Raw genomic sequence first — 15,877 nt, forward strand, 5'->3', positions numbered from 1 at the left:
AGCATTTGTATTTCTACTATGTTCATTCACAATAAAGAATTCATAGTGGTAAAGTAAGAGCAACAATAAATTAACCTTGCACCGAACAAGAATAAAATCCCAAGGAAGTCATAAAATTCTGAAAGAGACTTCCATGACAGATTTCGGTATAGTCAATGGGTTCCTCAGCAAAGCATGGTCTAGTCCCCACTGGATTCTAGAAATCCAGGGAGGAGGGGATGTGGATGGGGATGGGCCAAGCCCATCCAATACTCAAGCCTGTAGAATTCAATCACATCAGAAAAAAACAAACAAAAAACAAAACAGATCCAAAACCCCCACCAAGGCCGCTGAAAATTAAGGAGTTAGCAATATTCACTTGATTCAGAACAGTTCCTCACACTACACAGAGATTCTACAAAGTCTGAACAGAGCAACACTTAGACATTACATTTCAATGTTTTTATTTAAAGACAGAAGCTCCAATATTACTCTGAACTTGTGCCTTAAAATTCTACAGTGCATTAAAAATATGATTAATACACACTACATGCTATGCTGCCTGATGCCAAAACAATATATGTAGTTAAATTTTCGGTTAGCTTGTTGTCTTAGAGATGCCTGCGTTGCTTTCTCTGATAAACACACAGCAAAGACAAAATCTTAGGCACTGTAATAGTTTTAAAGATAGTAACTCAAGGGTTTTGGATTCTGCCAAGGCAGAATCAGTACTGTCAAATGCACAGAGCTCAGGGCATCCAAACAAACACTGTTTATAGGACACCCCTATGGCAATGTAACAGTCCAAAGCTGCTAACAATTTGCCTCCTCTTTCATCAAATGCTGGGGCCATCTTCTGTTTCCCAAATTGTATCAGGTTGTCATTCCTGTTACTCTTCAACAGGTGCAAAAGATGAACACACAAAATACCAACAACCTGCTGCATTTCAGAAATTTCCTTTCCTTCCTGATTTAGAATTTTATTTTCTGCTCTAAGTCACGATCAAACTGCTGCAAATTGCTCCCCCATTTCAGTGCTAACACAAATTGTCCAGGTTATGCAGTATACAGCTTTCCCATCAAACAAACATGATCAATTCAAGATCAAAGACAGGCTCTAACATACAGTCCAACTTCTGTTACAAACTCAGCCCCCTTCTTCACAACCACCAAAACCTTCACAACGTGCCAGGATCAAGCACCTCTTACTTTTCACACTTGAATCCTGCTAGCTCAAAGGAACAAAGAATTTAGCCCAAGGAGTCGGAGATAAAGCCCTTTCCTCAGAAAAATGCTTCAGGAGAGCAGAGACCACACCAGACTCAAATAAAACCCTTTAGGCATTGCTGCATTTTTACCTGTAATGTTCCAGACAAAGACTACGTGAAATCTGTCTGAGACATCACATCACAGGCGCGGCCTGTCCGGGAAATAGGCGCCAGACAGGGCACAGCGATGTGTAAGGCTGCTTACTGAGCACTGCTGGGCCCCCCCGAAGGTGCAAACAGGAAAACACGCTACCCCTGCATCGTAACGGGTCAGAACGTAGCACGAGAGCGCAACACAAGGGAATCACTCACAATATCAATTATTTAACAGGAAAACTCAGAAGAGCTACCTGCAGCGGCGGCCTCCCCGGGGCCCGTCCGGCACCGCCTCCCCGCCTCCCACCTGCGAGTCCCGCACACGGACACGACCCCCTCCCGCCGCCGCCCCACCCCGAGCCCGGCGGCACGGGCGCGGCCGAGCCGGCCCGCGGAGCACCACGGCAGGCCCCCACAAGCGGCGGAGGAAGGGGCGGAGGGCGCCGCAGCCACCTCGCTCTCACCGCGGGGCCGGGACAGGGACGGGAAGGGAAGGGCCGGGAACAGACGCGGCTCCCGCAGCCCGGCCGGTCCGGCAGCGCCGCTTCCGCCCACGTGACGGCGGCGGCTGGGCGGCCGCGCAGCGCCCCCTGGCGGTGGAGGTGTGGGGAGATCGCAGAATTTCAAATAGCGGTGTCCGTCTCTGACCGCGCGGTGTAATTCGATTTGGCCAGGACAGCAGCAGGACTAATGTAACTTCATAGAATCATCAAGGTTGGAAGAGCCCTTCGAGATCAACCATTCCAACCATCCACCCATCACTGCCACTGTAACCCCAAACCACTAACCCGTAATACCCAGAGCCAGAAGTCTCTTAAACACCTCCAGCAATAGTGCCTCCACCACCTCCTTGGGCAACCTATCCCAGTGCCTGACCGCCCTAACAGTGAAAATTTGTTTTCTGATATCTAATCTGAATCTACCGTCTCAGCTTAAGGCCATTTCCTCTGGTCCTCTCACTGCAGACACGGCAGAAGAGATCGGCCCCCACCTCACCACAACCTCCTTTCAGGTAGTTGTGGATGGAGTATGATGAGATTCCCCCTGAGCCTCCTCTTCTCTAGACTAAATAAACCCATCCCCTCAGCTGTTCCTTATAAGACTTGTTTTCTACACCCTTTGGAAACCTTGTTGCCCTTGTCTGAACATGCTCCAGCACTTCGATGTCTTTGTTGCAGTGAGGCGCCCAGAACTGAACACCAAGGTGTGGCCTCACCAATGCCCAGTACAGGGGATGATCACTGCCCTGGTGCTGCTGGCCATGCTATTTCTGATGCAGGATGCCATTGGCTTTCTTGGCCACCTGGGTGCATTGCTGGCTCACGTTCATTCAGCTCATATCCATATTCTGTGAGCAGCATTCAGACTTTGGCTTTGCCCCCAGGCAGAAGCACCAGTTGTAATTGATAGTCTTTGATGTCCGTGATAATCCAGACAGTACTCTCTGACTAGTGATCATGAAATTTAGGATTTGGCATCTAACCGTGAGAAATGATGTACCAATCTGGCTGTAGCTACTTGTAGCCACTGCTGAATTCTGTGAAAACTGGAGCTACCTTCCAGTTCAAACTTTGCTGTGAAGGAGGTTCTCTACAGGATTGATAGACTTAACTAATTTTTAATATCATTAATGTAAGTTAATAATACAGTATTTCTTCAATACTTGCATGCAGAGTTAAGGATAGCATAATTACGGATTACTTGAACTGTATGATTTATTCACATTAATACATCAGTATGCCTTCAGTGTATCGCTGATAAAATGTATTTGCCGGGCCACGACCAATAAAGAACAACAGAAAACATCTTTTCCAAGGGTTTGTTATAAATTGCCAATATGTGGACTTATAACATTTAAAACTGTGATTTTGTACTTCCCGTATCATTTTTTCACTTGACTGAAAGCACTGAGATTAGCTCAGTTGTTTAGTTAGTTAGAGCATGGTGCTAATAACACCAAGGTTGTGGGTTTGATCTCCATACAGGCCATTCACTGGGGAGTTAGACTCAATGATCTTTGTGGGTCCCTCCCAGCTCAGATTCTGTGATTAAATATGACTGACCAATTAAGTCTTGCTGAATGTACTTTTACTTTCCTACTTACATAATGACATACTGTATAATTTTATAATATACCATTTGTAAGGGCCAAGGTTAAAATAGAAGTTATAATTCAGTAATTTCTCAATTCAGCCACAAAATGTAACTGTCTCTGGCTAGATATACAAAGACTGGACAGGCAGCCATAAAATATTGGACAAGGTTTCATAAAGCTGTTGTTATTAGGCAGAACTCTCTAGTTTCCTGCCTCTAGCTGTTAATTATGTTAGAAGAAAAAAGAAACCACACCAAAATGCAGTTTCTAATGGTAAAATGTGTTTACAAATTAAAACTGACATGAGATAATCTTCCAGGATGCACAGTGCCATCCTCCACCCTCCTACTTCAGCTTCCCACAGATGCTCTTTAGAAAGGGCCTTTGATCGTAGATACTGACTTTAAGACAAAATATTCTTAAATTACGTATTTAAAATTACATAATACAATCCCTTGCTTTACTAGAAAAATATTTACATGCTGAAAGTGACTGAACCTATTGGGAAATAGGTAGATGACAGGGAAAGCAATATAGTCTTGTGTTGGAAAGAGGTGTATTACTATATGTATGACTCTAAAGCACAAAGGAGAAGAATGAGAAATAACACAAAAGACACAGTCCAGAACAGGCACTCTGCTCTGTTTCACTTCCAAAATTATTTTTAAAATTCTGTATTTGCCTAATTAAGATGTAGGAAATTATTAGTTATCCATGAAAGATAAACACACAGGAGAAGAGTACTTCTGCTTTAAATAAATAAAATTAAATAAACTTTTGTCATAGGTTTCCCCACATTCCTAATTCTGATGTTGGTTAAAGAGTTTTAAAAAATACATATAGGAAAAAGAATGATCAGTCTTTATGATAGCCTTTTTGCCTCTTCTTCATTTTCAGGCTGCTACATGTTTTCTTTTCTCTGTAATAGATATGGCTGATAGCAATTCCCATCTTCTGAAGAAAATCTGCATTATAACCACAATCTCAAGTATTAATTCATTCCATCCTGTAGCTGAAACCTTTTATAAGAATGCAACAGATTTATTTATTCACAAGAGTTTGTTCCTATTCAAGTTTGGAGAAGACTTCCAGGAGAACTAGATAAACCCCTGATACTGTATTTCAAACTACATTCTACTTATCCAAGATCAGGAAATGTGATGCAGGAAATAACTCTGCATTAACTGAAAGATGGACTATTTAGCCTGTTAGGTCTTTTCCATTTATAACAGCATATTCTCTGTGTCCTGTGGTGCAGCTGTGCTATACTCACCACAAAGTGATGGTCTCCAGCACCTCAAGACAGACTTTCCACATTGTGATCAGGCAATTATACGGTGTCTTGGTAGTTGACGTCTTACAAAGACGTTCACACAAAGAACTGTGTAAAAGTAAGGAGTCCCTAGATTAGATCCCTGAAGATCTTTTAAAGTATTTTTCCTTCAGATAGTAACTGAAATAATTGACAGGGACGATGTACCTTTTTTAACTTTCCTTCAGTTTAGTCTGATTACTTAGTGAAGCATGTCTGAAATACTATGTTATTAGACAGAAGAAATGCCAGACAGACTTTAATTGCACATTATTCCACATAAAATGCAGGTTTATTTGCCTTCTGATATAGTCAATTTACTGTTTATACAGTACAAGAATGAAAATATATAAACTACCAAAGAAAGTCCATTAAATGTGGCTGAACATTATAGTTATTTTTTAGCTATCATCAGTTTCTAACATGATACAGACAATTATTGGGTCAGGAATTCACTATATATGTACTTTATTTCAGAAGAGTGATCTGAAGTGCTCATTTTTAGAGGTTCTATGTCTTTATTACAATTATGAGATGAATGATGGAAGCTTTTCTACCCAGAAAACATTTCCTTGTGCCTATTAAGCAAAGAATTTGTACACATTATAGAAAACATTGTGATCTCAACAATTAATACATGGTTCAAACAAGACAATGTATCAGGGACAGCAGTAGCATGAATTATACTTGCTATTGAAGTTGGTTTTGTGGAACCTGGATGTTAGGCAAATACTTCATGTAGCTAATAATCAAATGTCACAACACACATACTGGCAATGGATTATCCCAAAGACATTCTCAAAAGAACAACTGATTTTCACAAACAATTACTATAAATACAATCCTTCTCTTTAACAGTATGTAGGTGGCAAATTTAAGACTTAAGTTCTTACAAGTTCCAGAGGATGTGTTACCCACATAAACTGCTCTCACAACTGTCATGATATACATAATTACTAAGATTTGTGTTAGAATGCATGTAATTTGCAACATGTACCTAGAATAAATATATAACTTCTGAAGATCAGCTAATCAAAGGTATGGCCTTTCCTATATACACGCAATAGGGTAACATTTTAAAAGTAGAAAGCTGTACATTTTACAGTTTTTCAAATATATTCTCAGTTATTGGATGTTATTTTAATTTTGAATCCAAAGTACATTTGCACAAATGTTTTCAAAGCTGGGAGTTCATGTGAAAGACAACAGCAAAGTACAAGTCACAGGACTCTTGTGTGACTATCCAGTTGTACAGATGGCAGGTGCTGAGAGGGGACATGAAGAAACCTCTGATTTCCTAGGAGGTGTCATCAGTCAGCTTTAGGTCCACACCTTGTTTAGTCCACAGCTAGCCTTCCTATACTCTCTTGGCTGCCAAAACAGAAAGTGATTTTCTCCTGCAGGATGTTCTGACCAGAAGCTTCTCTGAATGACCTTCTGGTTGGCATTTCTTTATCGATTACGGGATGAACAGCCAATGAGCATTGCTGAGTGAAACCAGGCAGTATCACTGTGCTTCTTGCTATTAACATTGTTCCCATTCAGTTCCTGCTTCAATACAGCTTAAATTCATCCTCTGTTTCTACTGTAATATACTACTATCACAAGTCCAGCTGTAACTTTTTATGAAATGTTCCAAACATTCAAGTAGGCTTCAGCTCATTGTAAATGTAACTCTAAGTAGCGCACTGAATATGCTAACATTAGCTAAAAACTGGTGAAAATAACTCTCATAATTCCATGAATTTTGAAAAGTCTATCACTTTCCTACAAAGTAAGTGTAGTAGCCAACGACTATTGTTTACATAGTACCTTGTTATCTCTTGGTCCAGAGGCAGAGACATAAACAGTTTCTGTTCCTTAACCTTGCCTGTTTATAAGCACTGAAGTGCTAGAAAGGAGACTTCAATGATACAAAAGTTCTAAAAGGTGTGACAAATAAAGCAATGCTGCTTAAGAACATTTATTATCTAGGACAGTACCACAAATGTGAAGGCCAAAGGGCACACTAAATGTTCTGTAGGAAAAATAACATAGCTGCATAGGTAAAAAGTTGGTCCCATGGTACCTAAATGCAATACTCCGATTCATCAGGATGAGGGTTGGATTCTTATATGGATGTAGGTATGATTTCTTTAATGGAGTTCTGCATTTTAACACATTTGAAAATGGAAGTGTGCATCATTCTTATACAGACCTCAATTGGTTGCTTTCTTTTTTCTACTTCTAGGATATAAATTAACTGTTTATGCTCTTAATGCTGTAAAATGATTTTAGCTATTAATGAAAGATAATCTATACCTCCATGAATATACGAGAAAATGCTGAACTCTACTTACAAAAGCAACCACTACTGACTGTGAGAATTACTGGTTCTACCTTGTGAGTCTCATGTATTTGTAAGTATTTGCTAGAGTGAGGCCCTCCCAGTATATATAAATGGTCAATTGTTTATGTAAAAAGTATGCTCCATTTTTTACTTACATGTAAACCTAAAAAGCAGATACTGCATATCACTTACTATCTTTTTGATCAGATGGTATATGAAATGCTGGTCAGTGAAAGTCAACCAGTCACCTTAATGTTAGAAAATGCATCTTCAGGACAAAGGACACAGGGAGAGACATAAAAGGTTGGAAGCATAGAAGCACATCCTCATAACTACTAAGCAATCCCTATTACTGGATGACCAGATTGAATCATCATTTAGGTAGGTGTCATCAAAGTTCACAATCTTCAAGTCCTTCTTAAGGTACATTGCATTCAGATTGCTTAGTGTTCGAGCAAAGGTATATTTAGATGCACAACTATATGCTTCCATATTGTAGATCTTGTGGAAGTGCATATCAAAATATGGATTATCCTAAAAAAAAAAAAAGGAATAAAATTGAAAGATAGAGAAATTATTATATGCATTACAGTGTTAAAATGTCAATCTGTTGTTCTCTGCTCAGCTACCTGCAGGGCTTTTTCTCTGATGGGCTCTAAAGTACTTTGCATATTTCTGCTATTCATCTTAAGTCGTCTTTTATACCTTTAAAAAGCAGCAGCATAAAATTAGATGGAATTCTTTGCCATTGGGAATTGTGAGTAAAACTTTCAAAGTTTATTCAACCAATATGCTGCCGTTTATTGAGATTATACAATCTTGTTTTGAAATAAACCAATTTGTCATGTTGCCTAAAACACACTATATGAAAAGCACTTGCCTGAGACTATAACTATCTATGTCTGTCAGAAGAATAATATTGATTGGCCCTTTCTGCCTTAATTGTATTTCTTTGTGCTTTCTGGTTCTTTGGCACAATTAATGAATTTAGCAGTAGCTAAGTTCTGCTAAATTCATAATGTTCCATTATGAACATTTATAGCAGTGTTAATCACCCTATAATTATGAGTTTGAGGTTCATTCAGGCTTTTCTTTAACCAAAAATGAGACAGATTTTGATCATCCAAGTTGTGAAAGGCTGGATCATCTCTGAGGAATATTTTAGCAAAACACTTAAAAAAAAAAGGTTAAATTCAGGCAGCAAGTGATAAGGAAATCCTCTGGCTGCCTTTGGCTGAGGAAAGGACAGGAACATTTTCAGGAGCAAGATAACTTGGAGAGGGGATGTAAAGGATTCTTAGTTTTGTCTTTTTTACCCTTCTGGCCTAAACTGCTAAGAGCTCACAGGGTGCGGGGGTACTCTGAAGCAGAGTTCACCTCTTCTGTCTCCCACATTCCTCTTTTTAGCCTTGAGGACCATGTGCACAGGACAGAATGAGAACAACTCCAATTTGTCATTTTCCTCGGAATAAGGCTCTGAAACATTTCTCGTGGGGCTCTTGATTTCTGTTTCATTAGTTTTATGTAATCTGAATTCTATTTCACATTCAATTGAAAGCGCTTTCAAACGGGAAAAAATAATTCTTTCCTGGACTACATTTATTATACACAGACAACTGTCAAAATGTCTTTTCACACATATAAAGAAGATATTCTCCTCAGCATATTCTTCTAGCTTTGTAAAATTGGATTTAATTCTATTTTTGGAGTTCTTATGTATTGTACTACTGCAGTCTCATTTTATCCTTCTGAAGCTGTATCTGAGAGATTAGGACTTTTTTAGCAGCAAGGTCAGCCTGATCTAACCAAAACTGTTTCATATTTACACACACAAATAGACAAATACTGAATTGATTCAAGTAACCTGAGACTAAGCTGTCTGAAAGACACAATTTTGTGAGCTTTGTATGGTATTATACACGTTGACTTTGTTACACAGAGACCAGGTTCAAACATTTAAATGAGAGGGTGACAGTCTCCATAGAAATATTTAACAAAATTTTGTTTTCAAATACACTTTAAAATCTATGGGATTAACTGCAGTTTAAAATGGGAGCTGCAGGTGGAGAACTTTTATTGCCAGTTATAATTAACAAATTAGAAAACAACCAGCTTCTGCCTCAGGTCTCAACCAGAAAGATAAAGATGATGACAATAAACACAAAAATCTCTCCTTCCTCTTCCCTTGCAAAAGTGAAAATGTGATGAGGAGCCTCTCACATGCAATAAAACAAAAATTCCTTGATAACATAACTTTATTTTTCATTTTGCATTTTAATAATTTTGTCCTAAATTGCAACACAAGAAAATTATACTCTATGTATTTAATAGTACATAACACTTACAGTATCTGCTTCTTTTCCATCAATCATCTCCAGATCTTTCAAAAACCACTTTTCAACTATTTCATATTTCTCCTCTCGATTCACTCGCCAGTGTTTCACCATACATATTTCTACTTCTTTACTTGTAGTCACTGCAAGAAAAAAAATAGTTTAGATATGCAGGCAAGTACTTATGCAAAGTTCTGATAGTAGAAGGCTTAATTAAACTACATTTTAGATAGTAACTTTAAATCATGACAGGCAGGGCTGTATAGGCTTATAATGACTTAATAGTTTTATTTTGCCCAGGTAGCAGAAATAGCACCATGTTTTCAGTCTTTTAGTAGATCTAGTGTTTTTAGTAGATCTAGAGTTTACCTTACCCAGCCTGTGAAGAGAGTCTTGTCTGTTCAAAAGCCTTTCATGTAAATTCACTAGCAGTGCCAAGAAAGCCTAGTTCTGGCACTGGATCTGCACTTATGGTTTGAGAGGCAGGCTTTTTGGGATGCTGCAGTCAGAAAATTGCAAAACTTCTACCAAGGCTCTGTATTTACATGACTTGTGCTACACTTTCCATTCTATAGAGGAAGTTATCTTATGTAGCCATTACTTTTTTAAAGCAAAACTCTTATTTCTCTATATAATATGTAATTAAGCCACTTCACAAAAATAACATTTAAAAAATTTTCTTAAAGCTTCAAACTGTCCAGTGCTGACTTTATAGAAATTACTATTTTCCAACGTAGGCAGGAAATTAGATTAAAAAGAACACGAAGACACTCTGTGCAGTAACTACCATGATTAATTGATTACATTGAGTGCTGTGTAGGAGACTGGATTTCCGTAACACACAATGATGAGTGTGAAAAGCATCGGAGCCTGAACAATCTCCTGCACATCCAGCTGCTGATGGCTGCAGGGCAGGAGACATCCCCAAGCCATCTGGTAGCCTAAGTTAAGGGTGAGATGTCACCTATGCCTAGCAGGAGCATTTTCACACCATAGCACGAGGCTAGAAACACAGGCACAAAATTCTTTTATTTCTAAATATTACCTGAATTTTTGAAAACCCATTTTGAAACTTGACCACTTTTATTTTACTCTTGTTAAAACTTCTCTTGCTTCTCACCTGCTTATTAGAAAATGGTTATTAAATAAAGACCAACAAAGGATGTATGTTGAAGATATGCCTTCTCTCCACTGAAAAGAAAAACAGTGGAAAATATATAAATGGATTATAATTTCTCTCAGCCTATAGCTTCACTGCCTGGGAAATACAAATCAGTCTTGCTTTTTTTTCCTAGTCTTATCAAGCAGAGTTGCTTGAAGGTGTTTTATTAAAAAAAAAAAAAAAAAAGACCAAAAGACCACCACTGTGGTGGATAAGTTAAAATCATTTTCATTTGCAAGCAAATCTAATAGAGTAATCTTAGGAAGTTCTCTTCATACTTTCAGTTTCTCCCCTTTTTTTTTCTGTTGGTTGGAAATATATTGCCTTCCTCAGAGTTAAAACAAAAGGAAACAAGCCCAAGCCCAAAAGCCCCCAGTCCTGTCAGAAACACAAAGGGATGTCCTAGTGGACCCCAGGTCCTCCACATCGCCACTGCTCTACCTGTCAGACAACAGAAATCCTATGACATAAGGACAGAGCAGAGATGCGTTAGGAATAATGAAACCAGGAGCATGTCCTGCCCCGTGGTGAAATTTGGGTGGACTAGTTTCAATTAAAAATAAATTTACTTTTCCTATATTTTACATATTGCTTGTTCTTGTACTCAGTTAAAAGAGTCAAAAAAAAAATATATAGAACTTGAGCTCAGATCTACTATGTCAGTCTAAAAGCTTTTCCTAAGGAGGGCACAGCTATGGCAATGCCCTCATAGAGCACAAACTATTTCTTAAAGTCTTCCATGGACTAAGCACCTTTTTCAGAGTCTCTGTTGGACAATACAATGCTATTCCTACCATTCTTTCTTGGGCATAGCAATACTGGGTTGTGAAAACCCCTGAATGGGGTTGCATTTCAGCCTGATGTTCTTCTGGGGTTTATGAAGCTTTCAGTGAAAGGATACTATTACCTTCACACAAGAACTGGAACTCGCTGTTGTGAAAAGGAAAGGAAATAATGCTGGCACAAAAATGAGATTCTTCAGTTACCCACACCAGGATTTTGTTGTCATACAGATTTCAAAAGGCGTAGACCTCTGAAGTTTTACCTATAGCTTGACTGATATTTTTTTTTTTGCTATGGTAATTTGAAATGAACAGGAATACACAGAGGTTGCATTGCAGGGATAGGTTTTAAGATAATGTGTTTTGCTCCTACAGAATCACAGTGGAATACAGTAGCTGCTGGCAGCCAGATGCAACCCATCTTTCAGAATCAGATTTCCATTCTACTCACCACTTACTTGACTGTGCCTGTATATAATAAGAGACTTTAATATTGACTACTGGAGAGATCCCACTCTTAATACTCTACATAAATTTTCCTTCGTGTCTTTAAAGACTTCCAATCAGTTAATCTGATTAGAAGCTTTCTTTAATGGCTTCTTCTCTTCTACTTTAAGCTGAAGTTTTTAGTAAAGGTTTTAAAGGTGCATAACGTTATTTCTCCTCTTTGGATGTTTCACAGCAGTGAAATATTTAGATTTACTACATGCAGCTAACCATACTTCTACTGGACTGTTCCATAAACTATGAGTGACATTGGTATTTCTGTATGTTTAGAAGCTCTATGATATTCCAGAATTCATTTCTTAAAACTATTTTTACAGTTCTAAAACACAAAGCATGTCCTACCAACATTATGGGAGTACAGGGAACATAGCTTGCTCAGTATTTCTGATAATCTGTAAGACAACTTATACATTCTAAGGACATAAGGTGTTTAGAAAGATAATGATCACAGAATACCGGATACTAACCCAATCTATGTCTTGAGTACACAGATTGTTTCTACCTGTTACATATTTTGAACCTGAAGAAGAAAGAGACGGGAAGAATCGTTCACCTCAACCTAACTACTTACAGATGACATAATTTCTGGTTTTGAGTATCTCCCAGTGTTCTGAAATAAAAATTTAAAAAAGCACTCAAACAAACAAAGAAAAACAATAAACCAGTTTGTCTGAAATCTTGTTCTATAAAACATGAAATCTTGTTCTATAAACCTCTATAAAACAGATTCCCTTAGAAAAAAATTTAGGAAGTAGCCAGATAATTACCACTCACAGCAATCTTGTTTTACTCACAGTTTGTCCTAATTGCTAACTCTAATGTGTATTTACTTAAACCTCAAGTCTAGTTTGTTGCCCCTGATGTAATTGGGACAATATGTAGAACATTAGTCCAAGATGGGGGATAGCGTAAAAGCTTTTAAAATGACAAATGTTTCCTGCAATGTTAATGCATTGTTACGCTTTCCTACGCAAACTCGATTAAACTATAGTAAGGGTTTGCTCTTTTCGGAGCAGATCAGACGCTCACAGCACAGCCACGGATTGCGCACTGCCACCAGTTGTCCTGCAAGAGTCACGTTTCTCCGCTGATGTCAAACCTCGAGCCCGTGTGAATCAGAAATCGGAGCAAACGCCGTTTCGGGGTTGCTGGCGATGCGGAGGCAGCGAGCTCGGCTCTGTGCCCTGCTGGGGAGCGCTGGGGCGGGACGCGCCGGCGGCCGCACCCCGTCGAGGCGCTGCCCGCTGCCCGCTCCGTCCCGGCGGGCGCTCCCGCTCCCTCGCCCGCCCAGGTACGCGCACTCTGCATCCCCACGCACCCACCCGCGCCCGCCTCCCCTCCCAGACCCACTCGCTCCCGGCAGCTGCCCCCGCACCTGCAGCGCACAGGTAGTAGCGCTGGGCACCCGCGCCCTCCACCTCGATGAACTCGTGCAGCCTCTGCCGCCGGGGCCCGAACAGCCTCTTCGCCAGGTCCTCCTTCACCAGCGAGGACATGGCACCCGCGGAGCCGCTCAGCGGCGGGCGCTGTGCCCCCGCGCCCCGCAGCCGCCGCGCCGCGCCGGGCACCCGCGGCGCTCCGAGGCGGAGGCTGCGCCCCGGCCGTGCGGGGCCGCGGGGCGCGGGGGGGGCATGGCCGGCACCGACCCCGGCAGTGGGGCACCGCTCCCGTACGGACAACGCTCCGCGCCGCCGGGGCACCCCCGTTAAAGCCCCGGCCGCCGGCGCCGGGGGAGGCCGGTCCGCGCATCTCCCCGCCCCGCGCCCGCCCTCCCTCCGTGTGCCAGCGGGACGCTCCCATCGGAGAGGTCCGGGACCGGCTGCGCGGCCCCGCCGATGTCACAGTGAGGTCCCGGTAGAGATGCAATCGAGACGCCCGTCCGGTCTGTCCCCCGGCTGGGGGGGAGGAGGAGGATGAGAGAACGAGCGAGGAAGGGACGCAAAGCAATCACGCTAAAGGCAGTTTACCGAAAAAGAGAATTGTCAGCGCAATTTTTTTATCAGTGGATGAAAGAGTTGGTGGAATTTGTAAAGGAATTAGATAGCCTTATGGCTGTCACCACTGTTTGTACACTAATATTATGAGTATTAATAGCGTTAAGGGGGAAATTACCTTGTGCCTTATATACTCCTTATAAACGAAAAGTGAAATCATCTCCAGAGGAGTCTCAGAGGGCAGGTGCAAAGTGGGCACCAGGGGAAACTACCATCCCCAGAACTTTTACACGTGTGAGGACCCTTTCACATCAGACATTAGTATATTTGCAGAAATTTTGGTTGTTCCTGCCACTCTGAAGGTGTGTGAGTAACGTTTTTGGACGCAGGTGTTCTTCTAATTTAAGTATCCATGGTAGCCTGAGTCAGAGTTTTCCTTTTGGACTCATTTCTGGCTGCTACTAGAAGCTAGATGTTCTCTTCTATTCTTGTCCTCAAGCTTGGTATGTCTGAATACCTTATTGAGTTTTTCATTCTTATGGTTTCAATGCAACTTAGAAAGGAATCTAGCCTTAGAATGAAACTGAGTGCTAAAGTAAGGTAAGGTTTAAAATCTGAGGATTTTTAAAAAAATTACAATAATAGAATTATTTAGTGACGTAGGTCTATGTGGTGCTTTGATGATGTGAAAGAAAATGGAATTAAGGTAAAATGATGTTGATGTAAAATTATCTCTACAATAAATACTAAGCATATTAGATTGACAAGAGTGGGAAAGGGATAGAAAAGAAAATAAAACCTTTTGGGTTATTCTGCTCTCTTTTGGTCCCATGTGTTTAGAACCACAGTTGTGATTCCTAGATATATAGATTTATTTTCATCTCTGATTTGGGAGGGTAAAGTTACTCTAAGCTTCAGGTTTTTGACATATTTTGTAAGTATAGGGCTTAAGGACAGATTTAATCTCTTACCTTCAAAGGTTTGTTTTAGGAAAAGAGCACAATGCTCACTTCCAAATCAAGACAACAACTTATGAGGAAAATGCCTTGTTTTGGAGACCTTCCACTGGATAGCTGAGACACAGAGATATCCAGATGCCTGCTTACAACTTTGATGACTTGGTGTGAGACACTGGATTATTATATCAATTATTGCCTCAGACCAGTTCAAGTGTGTGTGTGTGGGGAAGGGGCAGGTCACATTTCACAAAGGTGCCCTGCTCCATATCCCAGCCCCTTGGAGCCTCCTTGGCCAGCCCAGAGCAGCTGTCAGTCACTGGACACGGGGAGCACTGCCCCACACCACAGCCCCTGGAGCCCCTAACCCAGCCTCAGAGCGGCCAGTGGGCCAGAAGTCTCACCTGGGGTGGAGGGTGAAGGGTGGGGGGATGGCCACAGGGGGCAAAAGCAAATAAAACCAACACCATCAGGTGTCCACATTGTCACGACCCTACTGTCTGGACACGTGGAAGCTGGAACTGCATGGGACTCCAGGAGGTAGCTATAATTCTCTTTTTTTCTCTCTCTTTCTTTATTTCTTCTTCTCCTAATCTCCTTTCTTGATATTTGGGTAACCTAAAGCTGGATGGGGTTGGATTTTGCTAAGTTGTATGGGTTAGCATGTGCTAAGTCAATGCTTTGTGCAATACTTTATTTTGGTTGAATGTTGCCCTTTAAACTTTTGCCAAGTTCCCTTAATTTTTAAAGTTTGCCAGTAAAAGTGTGTTATTTGACATCCTGAGAAATGTGTGCAGTGTGTTCTGCTGTGTACTCTTTCAAGATATAAAAAGAACTGAAGGCTCTTTTAATAAATCTGGCGGGCAGATTTTTGGAGCCTTGTATATTTTTAACATAAAACCCCTTTGATAAGCCTGTAGCGCGAGCCTGAGGTCTTATACTTGGCCATGCTTTCAATATGGGACTGGTGTACAAATTGGCTTGCAGTTTATGGTCCCTCTTGTTCTGCCAGGCATTGGCAGAACTGTCAAGACTCATGCTTCAGTTCGTCACCACTAGTGTTAATAGTGCCATGGCTGGAGGTTTCAGTGTTCATGCTCGGTGCCAGAGTCCTCATTAGGAAG

General features: G+C 40.9%; 2 protein-coding genes across 11 annotated transcripts in view; both read right to left on the reverse strand.

Moving 5' to 3' along the window:
* Positions 1-1,878, reverse strand: part of EXOC1 (exocyst complex component 1) — a 28,833-nt gene extending 26,955 nt beyond the window's left edge. For 5 of the 9 annotated variants that reach the window (XM_064652841.1, XM_064652837.1, XM_064652840.1 and 2 more), the window contains exon 1: positions 1,598-1,867. The gene's annotated coding sequence lies outside the window, so the exon portion shown is untranslated. Of the gene's footprint in view, positions 1-1,597 lie in introns of all 9 variants that reach the window. The other 4 variants (XM_064652844.1, XM_064652842.1, XM_064652843.1 and 1 more) reach the window with 2 other exon arrangements.
* A 3,130-nt stretch (positions 1,879-5,008) lies between these two features.
* On the reverse strand, positions 5,009-13,398 carry EXOC1L (exocyst complex component 1 like). 2 transcript variants are annotated; one of them, XM_064652845.1, is made up of 3 exons: positions 13,239-13,398; positions 9,425-9,555; positions 5,009-7,613 (listed from the first exon to the last, which is right to left on the reverse strand). In XM_064652845.1, the coding sequence occupies exons 1-3, from the start codon at positions 13,357-13,359 to the stop codon at positions 7,350-7,352; spliced, it is 516 nt and encodes a 171-aa protein (XP_064508915.1). In that variant the 5' UTR covers positions 13,360-13,398; the 3' UTR covers positions 5,009-7,349. The 2 variants fall into 2 exon arrangements, with proteins under 2 accessions (XP_064508915.1, XP_064508916.1); XM_064652846.1 differs by lacking the exon at positions 13,239-13,398 and adding an exon at positions 12,435-12,457.
* Between the last annotated feature and the right edge of the window lie 2,479 nt (positions 13,399-15,877).

The sequence above is a fragment of the Pseudopipra pipra genome, chromosome 4 (genome assembly GCF_036250125.1).
Source record: "Pseudopipra pipra isolate bDixPip1 chromosome 4, bDixPip1.hap1, whole genome shotgun sequence".
In the NCBI taxonomy this organism is placed as follows: Eukaryota; Metazoa; Chordata; class Aves; order Passeriformes; family Pipridae; genus Pseudopipra; species Pseudopipra pipra.